The sequence below is a fragment of the Chelonoidis abingdonii genome, chromosome 26 (assembly GCF_003597395.2).
Source record: "Chelonoidis abingdonii isolate Lonesome George chromosome 26, CheloAbing_2.0, whole genome shotgun sequence".
Lineage (NCBI taxonomy): Eukaryota > Metazoa > Chordata > Testudines > Testudinidae > Chelonoidis > Chelonoidis abingdonii.
The window spans coordinates 10,942,018-10,959,676 of record NC_133794.1 but is presented as its reverse complement, the minus strand read 5'-3'; the positions used below and the strand labels follow the sequence as shown (position 1 = coordinate 10,959,676).

Here is a 17,659-nt window from a genome sequence, read left to right as displayed (position 1 = left end):
GCCGGCTGGCACCAGAGGGAGGGGGACCCCCAGGGTAGCAGACGGGTGCCGGCTGGCACCAGAGGGAGGGGGACCCCCGGGGTAGCAGACGGGCGCCGGCTGGCACCAGAGGGAGGGGGACCCCCGGGGTAGCAGACGGGCGCCGGCTGGCACCAGAGGGAGGGAGGACCGCCGGGGTAGCAGACGGGCAGTGCCGCGGGCGTTGTTCCGGTACCGTTGGCCAAACATGAGGGTGGACTTGGTCTCGGCGTCGTTGTAGCTGGAGGGCGAGCAGCAGATGAACATGGTCGTGCGGCAATTCCCGCCCAGCGAGTCCTGCAGGATCCGCGTCATCTTGCTGTCCCGATAGGGAACGTAGCTCTTCTGCAAGGGGCGCGGGCGGGGAGTTAGGGTGGCACTGGGACAAAGCGGGAAGGGTCTGTAACTGGTTTCTGACCCCAGTGGGTGACTGCCCAGCAGACCCGGGCGCTCTCTGTGGCCAGGGGACTCGCCAGCCTGCAGAGGGCAAGGGGGGCTCACAGATCCCACCGCCGTGCATGTGGGCCACCAGCAACCGGCAGGGCCTGGGCGGGTCTCCCTCAGCAGGTACGGCCAGGGCGCTCTCAGGCTGTGAGCAGGTGGGAGTGAGTCGCCCCTGACACCCTGGGTCATCCCGGAACATCATGGGGGCACCTCGGGGCAGGTGGGAGCCGGGAGGGGCACAGAGGAGAGGTTATGGGAGGAGTGTCGTGGAATGGGAGGGGCACCCTGGGGCACAGAGGGGTTGGTGCGGGTAGGATGGGTGCCTTATGGGGAAGGGATGCTCGGGGCAGAGGAAGGCTATAGGAAGGGTGCCCTGGGGTGGAAGGGGCACAGAGGGACTAGGGAGGATGGGTGCCCTAGGTGGGAGAAATGCCCAGGGCTATAAGAGGAAGGCTATGAGAGGGGTGCCCTGGGGTGGAAGGGGCACCCTGGGGTGGAAGGGGTGCCCTGGGGCACAGAGGGGCTGTGGGGGAGGGATGCCCAGGGCAGAGGAGGGCTATGGGAGCGGTGCCCTGGGGTGGGAGGGGCGCTCTGGGGCACAGAGGGGCTGTGGGGGAGCGATGCCCTGGGGGGAAGAGGAGTGCCCAGGGCTCAGGAGGTGGCCAGGCTCAGGTCCTCCAGAGAAGGTGAGGAGAAGGGGCAGGAGCCTGTCAGGGTTGGAGCGACAGGGAGACCCTGAACTCCAGCTCTGGGGTGGGGGACAGGGGGATCCCCCCGTCAAGGAGCCTGGGGGGGCGTCTCTCACCGTTCCCTCAGCCAGGGCCGAGATGACGTTGCCCAGGGCAGACAGTGACTTGTTGATGTTCTTGGCCTCGTCCAGCACGGCGCCTTCGGCCCCCGTCTTGCTGACCTGCCAGCAGGGCGGGTGTCGGTTACTGGGGTGGAGGGGGGACTCCCAACCCACTGCAGGGCATTGCCCTCCGAAAGGGGTCTCGGCTGCAGGGATGAGCCAGGAGCCCTGTGGGAGCAGGGCCTTCTCCCCTGGGACCCAGGCGTCCGGGCAGATATCCCAAAGCAGGGTGGGGCGGTGCCTCTGGAGGACCCATGCGGGGGAGGGGGGTCTCAGCCCTGCCCACCCCCAGACACTCTGCCCGCCCCCCCGTCCCTGGCACCTTCTCGCTGCCAGCCAGGTCCACCAGGTAGAGCTTTCCACTGAGCTTCTGCTCCGTCTCCATGTTCTCCTGCTTGATGTTGATGAGGAAGATGCTGTGGCTGCGGGAGCTGTGCTCGTTCATGTCTGGGGGGAGACGCAGGAGTGGGAGGCCTGCTGGCACCAGCCCCCCCCGGGCACAGAGCCCTCACCCTGGGCACCGTGTGCCATTGCCCAGCCCTGAGTCAGCAGGGCCCCAGCTCCCATCCGCTCGCCCAGCACCCACACTCCCCAGTCCTGGGGGCCAGGGCTGATGATGACCCCAGGCCAGGGCCCAGCCCCAGGGCACCTGCCCACCCCCCAGGCTGGTGCCCCAGCTGCTCACTGGTGACAGCCACGTGGCGGTTGGATTTGCCCTCGTCGATCACATCCAGGATCTCCTCCGGGCTGGAGACAAAGCGCTCAGTGCAGCCCTGCGGGGTTGGACAGGGGGTCAGCCTCAGGTGGGGGGGGTCCTTACCCCCCTACCCCCACGGCACCCCTGAGGGTGGCCCTCCCCGAAAGCCTCACACGGGGGGGCCGTCACCCCACCAGTCCCCCACCCCTACAGCTTCACATGAGGGCTCCTCACCCCCCACTCCCACCCTCAAGGCACAGCCCCTCCTCAGGCCCCCCATCTCACACTGGGGGCTCTTCACCCTACCCCACAGCCTCCACAGGGGTCCTCTGCTCTGCTCCCCACAGCAACCCCCCCGCACTTTCCCTCATGCAGCAGGCGATTCTCTTCCAACCCTCTGGGTGCTCCCTAGGTCCCCTTCCCCACATGAGGGGACCCCGCCCCCCCTCACCTTGACGTAGGGAACCCGGTTCTTGTCCTCATGCACCGACAGGTTGGTCTTGGTCACTGGGGAAAGAAAAGGCTGAGCTGGAATGGCAGGGGGGAGGGCCCAGGGGTGGGGGGCAGCGGGGATCGGGTGAGGTGGACACGGCAGTTGGGGCAGCAGGGGCTGGGGGATCACACAGGGCCCCAATTAGGACACCCCCGGCCTGCTGCCAGCTCAGCCACCAGGAAGCAGAAATAGCGCCCCCTCTGCAATTCCCCTACCCACTCAGAACCCATCTGTGCCCCCCATCCTCGCTACCTGGGTCATACTCACCATCGCAAGGTCCGGATTGTTGTCCAGGTAAATTTCAAAGTAGGAAACTGGAAACGAGCCGAGACGGCGGAACACGTGAGCACCGACGGGGGGGGGGGGGGGGGAGATGAGCCATAGGGACCCCCAGGTCACCATCTGCAGCTCTCAGGCGCCCATAAAAACACTCCCCATCCTCTTCCATCAAAGATCCCCGTGCTGTCCACCAATCTGAGGCCGACCCTCTTTCAAATTCCCCATCAGACACCAATCCAGGGACCCTTGCCACAGGCTCTGACTCCAGAGCCCCCTCCCATGGCTCGATCCCCATATTGATCCACCCAGAGCCCCCCCGGACCCCCTCCCCACAGCTCCCACCCCAGAGCCCCCTCAAGACCCTCCTCCACAGCTCACCACTCCAGGGTCCCCGAGACACCCGTACCCCACAGCTGCCCATCCAGAGCCCCCTGAACCTCCTCCCACCACAGCTCCCACCACCCAGAGCCCTCAGGACCCCTATTCCTCCACATTTCCACCCCGAGCCCCTCGGACCCCTTCCTCCACAGCTCCCCCCCAGAGCCCCCCGAAACCCTACCAGAGTTCCCTCCCCAAGCCCCCCAGAGGCCCCCTGACCTTGATGATGGAACTCCAGGTTCTCATCCCAATGGCCGTATGATGGTGGTTTTGAAGATGTCGTCGGGCGATGCGTTGGAATTAGATGACCCACTCAGCTGGGAGTCGTGGCAGCTTCCGCTGGGGGCAAGGAGGGGGATAAGCCATTGGGCCAGTCTCCACTGGAGAGGGCCACCTCCAGGCAACCCTCCCTCCCTCCGGCAACTTTTAGGGGAGGCGAAGGGCTAACTCGAGACCCCTCCCCAGCACCAGCCCTTCAACCATGGGGAGGCATCACCCTTGCCACCGCCTCATCACCTCCATGGTGTGGTTCTTCCCCCGTGAGGACGTCTGCCCGTAGAGCGAAGATGGTGCCGATTGTACCCGGCCAGCAACATCTACAAGAGACGGGGGTAAGCGACTTCACCCCACACGTTCCCCTACTTGTGTTCCCCATTGCCCCTCTACCCTGTTTACTCCCCCACTCCGCCTTCCCCCCCGCACCACACCCCATCCTCACTCCCACTGCGCCCCAGCCCCTCCTCACCCTTGCACCGCCCCTGCACCCTGGAATCTGCCCCCCCCCGTCCTGCCCCCACACTGCCTGCTAAACTCCAGTCTCTCCCCCCGCCCCTCCCCTGCTCACCCTTGACGATCTGCATGGCGCAGGCATGGTACACCTGCTCCTGGGTGGTGTTGGGGGGGAAGACGCGGTCAAAGACGTAGGGCTTGCCCTGGGGGGGAAGCAAAAGGGGTGGGTCAGTCCCCAGGCAGAGACCCCACAGCCCCTGCCGGAGAGTTCACCCCGCAGGCTCCCAGGCTGAGCCCCCACCTCCGGCACTGAGGGAGTGAGACTGGTGCCAACACACAGAGATGGAGCACCCCCCTCCTCCCTTCTCCCACTGCCAGGCCCAGCAGGGAGGCTTGTTTCCTGGCTTGCTGCCCCCAGCCTGTGCCCACCACTGGGGGCTCCCGCCAGGCTGGGAGCACCAGAGTCAGGGTGTCCTGCCGGAGCAGAACATGGTGGGAGGGGTTACAGCCAGGACCTCAGGGATACCCCCACCCAGTAGAGCCTCCTGGGTGCTGGGGGGGAATGAAGCTCCAGACCCAGCAGCAGGAATGGGGCGTGGGACAGCGGCTCAACACCCTCTGGGAGGGAGAGCATCTGCTCCCCCATCCAACCCTCCCCAGCCCCAGCCCCTCCCTGCAACATGGTTAACCTGGGAGGGGCGGCTGGCAGGGCACCAGCTGGGAGAGGGCTGGGGGGTTGGCAACATTCAATAAGAATGAGCTCCCCCTCCCAGGCCGGAGGACCCCCCCACAAGTACCATGTGCGGAGGGGGGATGAGGCAGCATGGAGGGGGGTCTTGGCCTCCTGAGTGAGGCTTGTGTTCACCCTCACCCTGGTCCGCATGGGACACACAGGCCTCAGACAGGCTCCAGTCCATCTCCCCCACTGGAGGCGGAGGCAGGAGGCCAGGCAGGCGCCGGGAGCTGTCCAGGTGCTGGAGACGCCCCGGCCCAGGCCCAGCTCTGCCCAGACAGGACAGCAGCTCCCCACACGGTGTGGAGGGCAAGGTTGGGGTGCCCTGGAGGCGGGGTTTGGAGACCCAAGAGCCAGGGGACTGACCGACTTCTTGGAGGGGCCAGATCCCACCCCCAGTTCAAGAGAGACATGGGACATTATTGATAAGGAGCCAGGCACAGAGCTGGGTAGGTGCCGTGCCAGCTGCTCCCCAGCTCTGCCGGTGCCCCTCACTCCTGACCCACAGCCCCTGTCAGCCCAGCCCTGGGCTCCCCCCAGCTCTGCTGGTGCCCCTCACTCCCGACCCGCAGCCCCTGTTAGCCCAGCCCTGGGCTCCCCTACCAATGCCCCTTTCTCCCGCAGTCTGGCTCACTCCAGGGCAGAGATGCCAATGAAGCCAAGCCCAGAGGGGAAGCAGTGACATGCCTGAATGGGGAACTTGGCCAAGGCCCAGCAAACTCATCCCACTTGTGCCCTTGGAATGCCGCACAGACAGAGCCGAGCCGTACCCGCCCCCACTGAGGAGCCCTCTCCAAACACCCAGTCTAGCCCACGGCCCTGCTCCTCCGTCACTCAGCCTCCCGGAGCCCACCCCCCCATCCCTCCCTGCTTGGCTAAGAAATCCCTCATGCCAGCGGTGCCACCCGGGGGGGCAGAGTATTTGTGCCACTCATTGGTCCACCTGCAGCCCCGATGCCAGAGCTGGGGCCCACAGGGAGACGCAGCCCACGCCCAGCTCCTGTCGCCTCTGGCTGGGTCTCCAGGTGCCCAGGGCTCTCACAAGCCAGCAGCTCGGAAACCACAACAAGCCAGAGAAAGGTTCACCCCAGGCCGGTGCTGGCAGCTCCCAGATCACCGAGTCCGTGCCAGGGCTCTGCAAACTGCCCACACCTGGGCCGCAAGCCACAGACCCCTCCCCTACCCCACAGCCCTCCGGGGGGACCAGGACTAGAACCTGTGACCTTCAGCACCAGCCTGCCCCGCGGAGCTCCAAAGCACTGGAGCAGCTTGTCCCTTATCCATCCTCTAGGGGGCACCCAGACCCGCCAGGAAATGGGGGGGCTGCCAGCCCGGCACTGACTCCCATCATGCACCCATCATGCCAGGGCTCAACAAATAATAATGAATCCACTCAGCTCCCTGCTCTGTGTACTGGCACTGACTTGTTATTGTAGGGTCACCTGCAGAGGCTGGCTTTTTGCCATGAGGGCTGGGTTGTTATGGTATGGTTACCCACACGGGCTGGGTTGTTTTTGTAGGGTCACCCAAAACAGCTGGGTTGTTATTGTGAGAGCTAGTTTGTTTTTGTAGGGTCTCCCAGAAGTCTTGGTTTGTTATTGTAGGGTCACCCAAAATGACTGGGTTTGTTATTGTAGGGTCTCCTGCAAGGGCTGCTTTGACGGCGCATGAGCTGCTGAAGATAAAGCCCCCCCAGACCGCCAGGCTCAGACACTCCGGTGACGGGGCCTGTGTAACGGCTACGCAGCAGGATACCCAACCTCCCTTGGGCTCTTGTGCCAATCCCAGCTGCAAACCCCTCGTCCCTCTGCTCCCCTGCCCCACAATCTCGTCTCTGCAGGCGTGAGAGCCACCTGCCCTGCAGGCGGCCTCCCTGAACTCTTCCGCCTTGCCTCAACCTCCCTCTCCCACCTCAGGCCCCATGCAAACCCCCGGGAGCCCTAAGCCCAGTGGGAGCCTGCGACCCCACAGTGAGAGGGGGGAGGGGGGATTCGGGACCAGCTGCAGGACCAGCTGCTGCAGGGCGGTCACCAACCAAGCTCGTTAATCTGGGAGCCGCGGCCTAATCCCTACCCAGAGAGCTTCCCCTCCCCAGCTGCCAGCGAGGCCCCCACCGAAGGGACTCTGTGGACTCCAGTGGGTTCTTCACCGCCCTCCCCGTTCCCCAGCCTCAAACTCAGACGGGAAGGAGAGCAGGAGATGGGGGGAGGGGAATGACCGTCCTGTTGTTGTCTGGAGCCGGGCACAACGGAGGGGAGGCGCTGCGAGGCTGACAGAGCCATACGGCCGGCGGGTGGCATTGCTGCTGGGTGCGTGGACAGACAGGAAAGGGCCTTTATGCCGGGAGGAGAAAAGTGCAGGCGTCTGCCTTCACTCGGCACAGACGCCCCCCAGCTCTGGTCAGACAGCGGGGCCGGGGGGTGAAAGAGCCAACTGGGGGACACAGGCTATGGGAGGCAGCGTGGTCTAGTGGCTAGAGCACCCAACTGGGATGCAGGACAGCTGACCTCTAACCCCAGCTCTGCCCCTTCCCTTGGGTTCCCCTCCCCTGCTCGGTGACTCAGTTTCCCTTTCAACCTCTTGTCTACTTATCTTGGGAGCTCTGGGAGGCAGAGACTGTCTCTCACTCCGTGCCTGCAGTGCCCCGTCTGACGAGGGTAAGCCCCTGATCTCAGTCAGGGCCTGCCCCAGTGTGACGCCCCCCCGCCCCATCTCAGCTGGAGCATCTGTAACACCCATCCCAATACCAGACCCTGCTGAGGCAGCCCGGGCTAAGCACAACCCTCACTCTTGGCTAAACCAAGGGGCAGATTTTGACAACCCCACCCCAGGACCTGGGGCCCTGCTCTGCCCTCGCCCGGCCTATGAAGGCCGGGATCCCAGGCTCCCCGCCCAGGCGGGCAGCTGCGGACAGAGCGCAGCAGGGGCATGGACACCGTGAAGTAAACATCCTGCACCCCCCCGCACCATTTGCTCCCCTCGCCCGGCTCTGCCAGCCCCGCAGGGGCACCGGGCCAAGCTGGCATCATCGCGGGGCTGCAGGCCTGTCCGCGAGCAGGGTGGGGCTTTCACCTTTCACCCTCGCAAGGTCGAGAGGGGGTGAGGCAGCCGCTTTGCGGGCTAGGGACAGACAGATGGACAGAAGCGGGGGATAAGTCAGCTGGAGGGGCTGGATGCAAGGGGGGGTCCCCATCCCGGGGGGGTGGGGTGGAGTGGAGTGGAAACCAGCGATTCCTATTTTCTATGGGTCATGCACCCGTAGCCAAATCCCCAGCCCTGCTGGCCACACCCAGTTGCCTCCGTTGGGATGGAGAATCCGCAATACACTCCTCACCACCACCTGCCCCCCCCTCGCCCCCCCCTTCCCGACAGCCGCAGAGTTCGGGCTGACAGAGCTTTGGGGGGGCTGGGGGGACACCCCCCCCCAACTCCCCACCTCTTTGTGCGGGGCCGATGCCGCAGCGGGGGGAGAGAAGTTGGGAGGGGGGGGCGCACCGGCGGGGGGCACTACCCGAGCATGACCTGGTCGCCCTTGGAAGAGGGGGGATGAATTTCCCCCCGAAGATCTCTGCCTGGTTCAAGGGGCCGGAATCGCACAGCACCTTTGAATGCTGCATTCGTGGCTGGGCTCGGCCATGCTGGCGCTGAGCTGGGGGCGCAGGGCCGGCCTGGGCTGCACGAGCCGTGGGCGCAGGGTGGCGCTGTGCCCGTTGGCGCAGGGCTGGCACTGGGAGCGCCGGGGGGGCTGGGCTGCACGGGGCCGTAGGGGTGCAGTGCCGGGGTGCTGGGCTGGCACTGGGGGGGCCGGGGGGATCCTGCTTGGTCTCTGCCTGCTGCGCGGGGCGGGTGCTGCGGGGCAGCTGCTGGAGACGCTCCCGCTGGTCCGGCCTCGCCTCGCCCGTGTGAGCCGCGCCGGGTCCCGCTCCTGCGCCAGCCCCCGGTCCCGGCGCCAGCCGCAAGCACCGGGCTGGGCTTAGCCACGGCGCCAGTCCTTAAGGTGGAGCGGCCCGGATCGCTTAAGGTGGCAGGGCCCGGCTGGGAGCCAGAGGCCGGGGGAGGGGTCTCTGGAGCCAGGCCCGCGCCCCCTGCCCTGGCCCCAGGCTCCCGCCCGCCTCCGTCCCTTTGTCCCCGCTCCCGACCCCAGACCGCTGGGTCCTGAAGGCCAGGCTGAGGAAATGCCGCCCTGCCCCCAGCCCACTTTACTGGGGAGGGTCTTGGGCCCTGAGACTGGCAACCTGCTGGGGGAACCAGCACCAGACCCATGGTGGGGAGGGAGAAAGTAGAGGATGAGTGAATCACCCACGAGGATCCAATGAACCCAGGAGTCCTGGCTCCCAGCCCCCTGCTCTGACCACTGGACCCCACTCCCCTCCCAGAGCTGCGGAGAGAACGCAGGGGTCCTGGCTCCCAGCCCCCTGCTCTGATCACTGGACCTCATTCCCCTTCCAAAGCTGGGGAGAGAACCCAGGAGTCCTTACTCTAAGCAGCAGACCCACCCTCCCTTGATCCCAAGGTGTCTCAGCGCTCAGGGGCGGGGGGGCCTGAGCTCAAGAGCGGGGCCTGGGACCGAGAGTCATGAAGGAGCCCAGCCCTCGTCCTTCCCACACTCAGTCTGGAAGCTGCTTAGCTGGGCAGAAGCTGCACATGTCAGACGGGGATGGCGCACAAGGGAGCCAAGCAGCCCTGGCAGGGTCCCTGGGCACCCACAGGCCCACAGCCAGCCCTTCCTCTCTGCTCCTGGCCTTGGGCACCAGGGTAACCTGGAGAGTGCCAAAGGAAGCCATCAGCGCCCAGCGGGTCCCACCATCCGGAGGTGCTTGAGCCAGCTGGAAGTTCCTCGGCTCAAGGCAGGGGTCACCGGGAGGCATTCTCCAGACTGTGCTATCCAGGAGCTCAGATGATCGAATGGTCCCTTCCGGCCTTAAACGCTCAATGAGCCCCAAGAATCCCCCTCTGGACCAGCTGATGCTGCCGGGCAGCAGTTTGCTTTGCTGGAGCTGCGCCAAGGACCTGACCCCTTTGCATTCGGACTCCCCACTCCCTTGTTTAGCTGCTGCTTTAAGGGAGACAAAGGGCGAAGGAAGCCAAGTTCCAGGGCTGAAGCCTGAGGCTGGGCCCGGCCCAGACACAGCCACAGCTCCAAGAGCAGCCTCAGCTTTCAGGGCTTCACTTGAGCCAGCTCTGGGCCTTCTCAGTGGGGCTGATCATGTTGCTTCCTTGTTAGCACCTGGCAGAAAAGGGTCTGAGGGCCTTGGAAATACGTGGGGCCTTGTGTGTGTGTGTGGACATGCATGTACATGTGCGGGCATGTGTGTACACATGTGAGTGTGCGCGTCTGCACATGTGTGCATGCACATGTGTATTTGTGTGCATGCTGTATGTGCACCCGGGCATCTGTGTGCATGTGTGTGTCCATGTCTGCCATTCACATGTCCGTGTGTGCATGTGTGTCTCTGTGTACACCTGTGTCCATGTGTGCATTCATGTGTCTGTGGGTACATTCACGTGTGCATGTGTGCTTGCATGTCTGTGTGTGCATGTGTCTGTGTGTGCATTCACGTCTCTGTGTGCATGTGTCTATGTGTGCTTTCACATGTCCATGTGCATTCATGTGTATGTGTGCATGCCTGTTTCTGTGTACACGTGTCCATGCCTTCATTTATCTGTGTGAGCATGCATGTCTCTGTGTACGTGTTTCCATGTGTGCATGCATGTCTGTGTGTACATTAATGTGTCTGTGTTGGCATGTGTCTCTATGTACACATGTGTAAGCTCAGATGAGCTACTGTTCTTCAGGGGAGTTCAGAGACGAGCAGTAAGGGTGATCGGGGGCTGGAGGGGTTCGTTTATGGGTAGGGGTTAGAGGAGAGGAATGCGTGTAACTTGGCCAGCAGACAAATAAAGGGGCACATTAGGAAGGAGGGATGACCCGGTGGGTCAGGAGGCCTGAATTCAGTGCCCTGCTTCAGCACAGACTCCCTGAGCAAGTCGGGTAGCCATGCCATGCCTCAGTTTCCCCATCTGTACAATGGGGATAATAGTCCTGTCCTGCCTCTCAGGGGCATGTGGCTTAAACCCAGATACCGTGGGAAGGAGGACAATGTACTTTCCCTATACCAGGCACAGGACAATTCCCCAGGGGGCCAAGGAAGCATGGAGGGCGCCCAAGAGATCATAGTTAAGAATAAAGGTGCAAAATTAAGACAGGGAACCTTTGCCCCCTGGCAGACCAAGGGAGGCATTAGGAGAACTCATAGTTCTTTGTCTTCAAAACAAAACACCTCTGAGCCAGTCAGCAAAGGGTGTCGCCAGCCTGCAGGATATGGGGACCCAGCGAGCAGAGCTGCTGCATCCTTTTACTGGAAGCCGGGTGGGGAAGCTGCAGGAATCCAAGTCATGCTGAAACCTGAGGAAGCAGCAGCTAGAATACGGGGCAGGCCCTGCGTCAGAGCCAGTGGAGCTGAGCTGGATGCTGCGTGTGGGTACAGGCTTGGCTTGGAGAGGGGGGTCATCCAATGGATCTGCCGCTTACAGGCCCCCCTGGGGGTCTGGGTTTGAGTCTGGAGGGTCTGTGACATGCAGGAGGCCTGAAGATGCTGAGTCACTTTCATGGCTCTTTGTCAGCAACATGGGGGCAGGAAGAAAGTCAGGGGTGCGGATGGGAAGCAATCTGCAAAAAGGCAGGAAAGCTTAGGGGGACTGGATGTCTCGATTGTATAGGGACAGTCCCAAATTTTGGGTCTTTTTCTTATATAGGCTCCTACTCCCCCCCCCCCCATCCCAATTTTTCACAATTTGCTGTCTGGTCACCCTAGCGAGAGCTGGGCTTTGCATTGCAACCTCTCCAGTGAAACGCAGCTGTGGGAGGACCCACCCACGGGGGATCAATCATGTAGGGAGCTGGTGGCCTGAAACTCCCAATTCTAGCAGCTTCTGCACTTCATCTCAGAGCTTTGTCTTGGTACAGTCCAGTTCCCGCTGCCCCCATCCCAGGCCCTGCTGACTGGTGGAGAGAGAGGGGACCAGGTGGTTCTTTGTTTGCTTTCTAATATTGCAAGGCACTCATCCCCCCCTGCTGCGCCCCTCCCGGGGGTACAGTGCAAAAAACCTGGAGTGAAAGAGGCAGGGACTGGAAGATTAGATTTGGGATCAGAAGGAACCAGCTGGCCAAGCCTTCCCTTCTGCTACAAAAGCAACCAATGAAATAACCCCCATCCGCCTTGTGGAAGAGGGAAGGGTACCGAGCAAATGGGAGTGCAGACACCACAATGATTAATGGGTCCCGGGATAGATAGATGAGACGGGGGAAGGTATGGGACAGACAGATTTGGGGTGGAGAGATGAGATAGATTTTTCCCTAGGACTGGCAGCAAGAGCTTGATGTCCGAAGAGGCAGAGCCCCGAGAAGCCCAGCTGCAATCAGTGGGATGCAGAGTACAGCAGAGAAGGAGGTGCTGAGACCCAGGGCGGGTACAATCCTAGAGTGGTTGCTATACCCAGCCCAGGCAGGCCTCTCCAAAGGGCCCAGTTCAAAGGCAGGTTCAGCCCGTCTCCTCCATCCAGGTCTAGCAGCAGCAGCTGGCAGCTTGGCGCAATGACCAGGCCGGGAGACGGTGCCCTGGCTACAGGATCAGTTTGGTGTAACAGGGTTCGGGATGTTTTTCTGGGGGAGGAAGGCGAGAATGGGGCCTTTGCAGGCGCCCCGGTGCCACAGCTGCTATTGCATGGGGGGTATCCCAATAAAGCTCCAATGGGGGTGGTGCTGAGCCCCACTTTCACGGTGGTTCCCAGGGTGTGAATACAGCAGCATTTTCCCCAGGCCCTGACAGCCTCCCCAGTCCCAATCTCCCCCCCTCCCCCCCCGCCGCCCCCTCCTCAGATCCACCCCATGGCCCTTCTCCAGCCAGCCTGGCACAACCCCAGCCCATACCAATCACAGACCCCTCCTGCTCAACCCACAATCCTTTCTCAACCCCCTTTCCTACACTCCCCAGCCCCGCACCAACTTCCCTTCCTCTGCGCCTCATGGCCACCCTCCCCACACAGTCAGACGTTCTTTGCTAGCCCCACCTAATGCCCCTAAACCTTCTCCCCACCCCAACACCCCGATCCCAAATACTGCACCTGTTACAGACCCCTTCCCCAAATCCACCCTACACTATATACCCCCACCGTCCACCCAAACATATCTGCATCCCCAACCCACATGGCCCACACCCCCCTTGCCAGCCCCATGGACCCCCCGCCCCCAGCCCCACACCACACCACAGCCTCACATACCCCCTCCAGCCCCACATACTCCTATCCAGCCCCACAGCCCAGCCCCACATACCCTCATCCAGCCCAACACCACAGCCCCACATCTCCCCATCTGCAGCCCCACACTTAGCCCCACATACCTCCCCGACCCTGCACCCCAGCCCCACATACCCCCTCCAGCCCCACAGCCCAACCCCACATACCCTCATCCAGCCCAACCCCACAGCCCCACACCCAGCTCCACATACCCCCCCGACCCTGCACCCCAGCCCCACAGCCCAACCCCACAGCCCCACACCCAGCTCCACATACCCACTGACCCTGCACCCCAACCCCACATACCCCCTCCAGTCCCACACCACAGCCCCTCCAAAACCCACACTGCAGCCCCACATCTCCCCCTCCGCAACCCTGCACCCCAGCCCCACGTGACCCCCTCCAGCCCCACTTCCGCCCGCAGACTACAACTCCCAGGCTGCCCCGCGCGGCCTGGATCTCGTCGGCCCCCGCCCTCCCGGGACGCTCTCGCGAGATTGGCGGCTCCTCCCTGAGTGCCGGCCCCGGCGACTCCAGCTCAGGCCCCGACCCGCCGCCATGGCCGAGCCCAAGTACGCGGAGCTGCCCGGCATCGTGAGTGCGGGCGCGGGGGCGCGGGGGGCTGTGGAGGGAGACAGTGGGCGGGGGGGGGATAACTGGAGGGCTGTGGGGGGGGATGGGGAGGCTGTGGGGTAAGGGGGAGGGTGGTGGGGGCTGTGGGGGGTGGGGGGTGATGGGGAGGAAATGGGGGGTGGGGATAACTGGAGGGCTGTGGGGGATGGGGACTTGGGGGGCTGTGGGGTAATGGGGGGAGGGTGGTGGGGGGCTGGGGGGTGAGGGTGATGGGAGGAAATGGGGGTGGGGATAACTGGGGGCTTGGGGGAGGGGTGGGGTAACGGGGGAGGGGCTGTGGGGTAATGGGGGGAGGATATTGGGGGGCTGGGGGGTGGGGTGATGGGGGAGGAAATGGGGGGTGGGGATAACTGGAGGGCTGTGGGGAGGGGTGGGGTAACAGGGGGAGGGGACTTGGGGGCTGTGGGGTAATGGGGGGAGGATGTTGGGGGGCGTGGGGAGAGACTGGGGGGTGGGGGGTGATGGGGGAGGAAATGGGGGTGGGGATAACTGGAGGGCTGAGGGGGAGGAGCGGGGTAACTGGGGGGAGGGTGGTGGGGACTGTGGGGAGAGACAATGGGGTGGGGGGTAACTGAGGGGCTGTGGGGGGGGAAGTGACGGGGTGGGTAACTGGGGGGCTGGGGGGAGGGATGGGGTAACTGTGGTTGGGGGGCCGTGGGGGGAGGGGTGCACGTCTGCCCCTGGAGCCTCCTCTGCGTTATTGGGTGCTCCCCACCAAACCCCGTGCGTGGGGGGATTCCTGAATGGGGCGTTGCAGTTTGATGCAAGTGAGGGGGTGAAGTCCCTGCCCAGCTCCCCCCAGGGCGGCGCTGGCCCGAGCGCTGCTCTGTCTTGTTCTCACGGGGCCCAGCACTGCCCCTGGGACCTGATTTCCTGCCCCACCCCCTGCCAAGCTCTGGGGCTTCCCCCCATTCTTCTGGGAGCTGGTTTCCTGGGTCTTCCTTCCCACTTGCGCAGTCGCCGGCGCTTGCGGTTCCTGCGCTGGCATTTTGGAGAGTCCTTTGTACAAGGTAAATGGACCCTGAGCACCTGCAGCGTGTTCCACATCTCATCAGGGAGGCAGGGTGGCCGCACGGCTAGAGCACTGGATTGGGACTCAGGAGATTTGGGCTCTGTTCCTGGCTCTGCCACTGGCCTGCTGAGCGTCCTTGGGCAAATCGCTTTCCCCTCTGTGCCTCAGTTTCCCATCGGTACCCTGCCCTCCTTTGCAAAGTGCTTTGAGGTTTCGGGATGAAAAGCGCTGGATAACTGCTAGGGACTGCTGTCTGCAGAGACATGTACTGAACTGCTGGAGTTGCTTAGTCTGGCTCTGGGGTGATGTCATGGGTGGGAAAAATAGGATGCTGTTGCTAAGATGTGTTTGTCATGCAAACCTGCATGTCCTTGTTACAGAGTTACATGCCCTCTAACAAAGCCTTGATGGGGATGTGTCTCTATTTGGGTTGGCCCAAACTTCAGAACGTGCACAGATGAATGATTGGCAGTGCCAGGCACCAGCTGGCACAGTTGAGGCCTTCCCCCAAAATCTTAGGAAGCACTTCCCTTTGTGAAGGAAGTCACGTACTTCCTGGATGTTCAGTACCCCCACAACCCACCTTTTAAGATCCATGGGTCCTATACATGCCTATCACAACATGTGGTGTACCTTGCCCAGTGCACCAAATGCCCCAGTAGCAACTATGTGGATGAAACGGCACAATCACTACGCTCTCAAATGAACTGGCCTGGAAAAATGATAAAAGACCCGCCATCTCACCTGTGGGTGAACACTTTTTCCTTGAGCGATCGCTCCAGATCTGACCTCTCAGGCCTCGTCCTTGAGGGACACCTGCACAGCATCTACAAATGAGGAACCTGGGAGCTTAAATTCATAACTTTGCTAGATGCTAAAAATCACAAACTTAGCAGAGACACTGACCACCTCACCTTGAATGGTCCCTTGAAATAAGTGCTGACTACTCAGGCTAAGCAATCTGTTCTGCCTTGTATTTAGCTGTGACTCTCTGAGTACGTTTCCCAGACCTGAAGAAGAGCTCTGCGGAAGCTCGAAAGCTTCTCTCTCTCACCGACAGAAGTTGGTCCAATAAAAGAGATTCCCTCACCCACCTTGTCTTGGTAATATACTTCCTGAAAGCAGCTGCGTTCTCTGTGTGCCTGGGGGTGTGAGGCAAGCACTCGCTTTGGTGCTATTCTTTGCAATAAGAGACGTGTCTGTCCAGAACTGCCAGCTGTCCTGACTATAACGCATTTGTGCTTCCAGGCCAGGAACGAGCCAGATGTTTACGAAACTAGCGATCTCCCAGAAGACGACCAGGCGGAGTTCGATGCGGTAAGGTCATGTGGAACGCAACAGCTCTCTGACTAGCGTTGTGGTTAGAGGGCAGTGATAAGTGGGTGTGCCAATCCCAAGTCATTTCCAAAGCTGCTTTTGCCCAAATGACTCACGTAACTGTACCATATTGGGTGTGAACTCCAGCAGATCTGGGTAGCAGAAAGCTTCATAAAATGGTGCTGTTTTCAGAATAGTTCCTAGCAAGGGAGGTACGACAGTTCTCTTCTAGAAATGCTGCTCCCATAAACAGTTGTTAAATCCTAGTCCTTTTCATCATCCCGAAGGAGAACTTGTGTAAGGCTTTGGGGACAGCAATCTGAAGATGCCCTTTGCTTTTCCTCATCACTTCCTTCCAAACTGGAATTGGGTCTAGTGGCAACTGGAGAAATTATCTACTTTAAATCCAGTTGAGCTCAGTCGTCAGAAAGGGTCTATTCTCCCTTTGACATGAGGTGCTCACCATGTTTGTTTGGCTAAATGCAAAATAGCAGGGTGGGAGTGGGTTAAAAATCAGTTGACATCTTGGCATTTTATTTTCAAACGACAAATATATATTTGGGGCATCCTGGAACTCTGGTCTGTGAAATATGCCATTGGGCCATCCTTGCCAGGCAGAACACCAAAGAGAGATGGCTTTTCTTGTAGCTAGTTAAGCACATCCAGCTGCTGTAAATTCTGCAGTCGGGCTGTGGCAGTATGTATGCCGTAGGGGGTTGGGCAAAAAACCAGAACAAAACCCCACTGTTACCAACAGTGGCGAAGTGTCGGGGTAGGCCAGGCTGCTGTGACTGCTGACGCTTTAAATGCCTTATCGTCTAGCTGCGCAGCGCCAGGGCTAAGCAACACGGTATTAAACATGGAGGCAGGCTCTGTCAGCGCTCCTGGCGTTGCTTCCTCGCATGGAAAATGTTTGCCAAAAGCCCTGGTGCAGATGAGGCTTTGAGGACTAGGAGTAGCAATGGGCCAAATCCGGTCCTGATTAGAATGGGTTCTCTTTGTGATCAGAGAGCAGCTCTGACACTGCCGGCCGTTCTTCGGGGATGCCGGATGCACTCCCGTGCCCGAGGAAATCCACACCTTGGATTTGTAGCCTGCGTGAGGCTGCCCAGGGGAAAATGCTGACTAAAAGCGTCCGTTAAACTCATGGTATTTGTGTCTTGCGCCTAGTTTGGCCTGAGCCCATTGTAAAAGCAAATTGTCTAACATCTCATTGCTGTGTGGAGTACAGGGTCTGCTGATGCTTCCGCGGGAGAATTGCAGAAGGTATATTAGCCTCATGGCGTCTTGCTTTAGAAAAGGGAGTTTTCAGGGTTGGGAAGGAGCTGAGTAAAACGCCCAGGAAATGCAGGCTGCCGGCACTGAGGGAACACTAGAGACTCAGGGTTTCATCCTGCGGGATGTAAAGCATCTCAAAATAGCCGCAGGAATGGGAGTGCCCTGGAGACAGTCTCATTAACTGGACATGGTCGGTGCGGTGCTGTGGGCTGCAGGCTGAGCTGTGTACCACTTTGAAACGCGACTCCCTGCATGCTGGCTGCCTGCCAGGAGCAGCCTCTTTTGCCCCAGCTGTGTGCTGAAAGTGACAAAAGGTGGTGACAGAGGAACAATGAAGGCCAGGGCTGAGTGATCCCTGCCTTCAGATCAATGCTCACATACCCAGGGGTGGGGCGGATCCACCCTGATGGGACTGAGAGGCTGGGGGCAGGTTGCTGGCCCTTTCTGGGCCTCAGTTTTCCCAGCTGTAAAATGGAAAGGATCCTTTCCCACTGCCCAGGGTA

At 61.4% G+C, this 17,659-nt stretch overlaps 2 protein-coding genes across 3 annotated transcripts in view; one reads left to right on the top strand and one right to left on the bottom strand.

The window, feature by feature from the left end:
• The window catches only part of KIF5A (kinesin family member 5A), an 18,814-nt gene extending 14,043 nt beyond the window's left edge, over window positions 1–4,771 (bottom strand). The window contains exons 1-10 of the mRNA XM_075061249.1: window positions 4,760–4,771; window positions 4,004–4,091; window positions 3,676–3,755; window positions 3,379–3,400; window positions 2,766–2,816; window positions 2,461–2,516; window positions 1,998–2,085; window positions 1,635–1,759; window positions 1,268–1,372; window positions 154–363 (exon numbers count right to left, since the gene is read on the bottom strand). Of these exons, the coding sequence (XP_074917350.1) occupies window positions 154–363; window positions 1,268–1,372; window positions 1,635–1,759; window positions 1,998–2,085; window positions 2,461–2,516; window positions 2,766–2,816; window positions 3,379–3,400; window positions 3,676–3,755; window positions 4,004–4,091; window positions 4,760–4,771 (837 nt within the window). The remainder of the gene's footprint in view (window positions 1–153; window positions 364–1,267; window positions 1,373–1,634; window positions 1,760–1,997; window positions 2,086–2,460; window positions 2,517–2,765; window positions 2,817–3,378; window positions 3,401–3,675; window positions 3,756–4,003; window positions 4,092–4,759) is intronic.
• DCTN2 (dynactin subunit 2) overlaps window positions 1–17,659 on the top strand; it is a 350,710-nt gene that overhangs the window by 314,145 nt on the left and 18,906 nt on the right. For both annotated transcript variants that reach the window (XM_075061135.1, XM_075061134.1), the window contains exons 2-3: window positions 13,468–13,510; window positions 15,810–15,878. In XM_075061135.1, coding sequence (XP_074917236.1) covers window positions 13,475–13,510; window positions 15,810–15,878 — 105 coding nt within the window. In that variant the 5' untranslated portion in view covers window positions 13,468–13,474. The remainder of the gene's footprint in view (window positions 1–13,467; window positions 13,511–15,809; window positions 15,879–17,659) is intronic.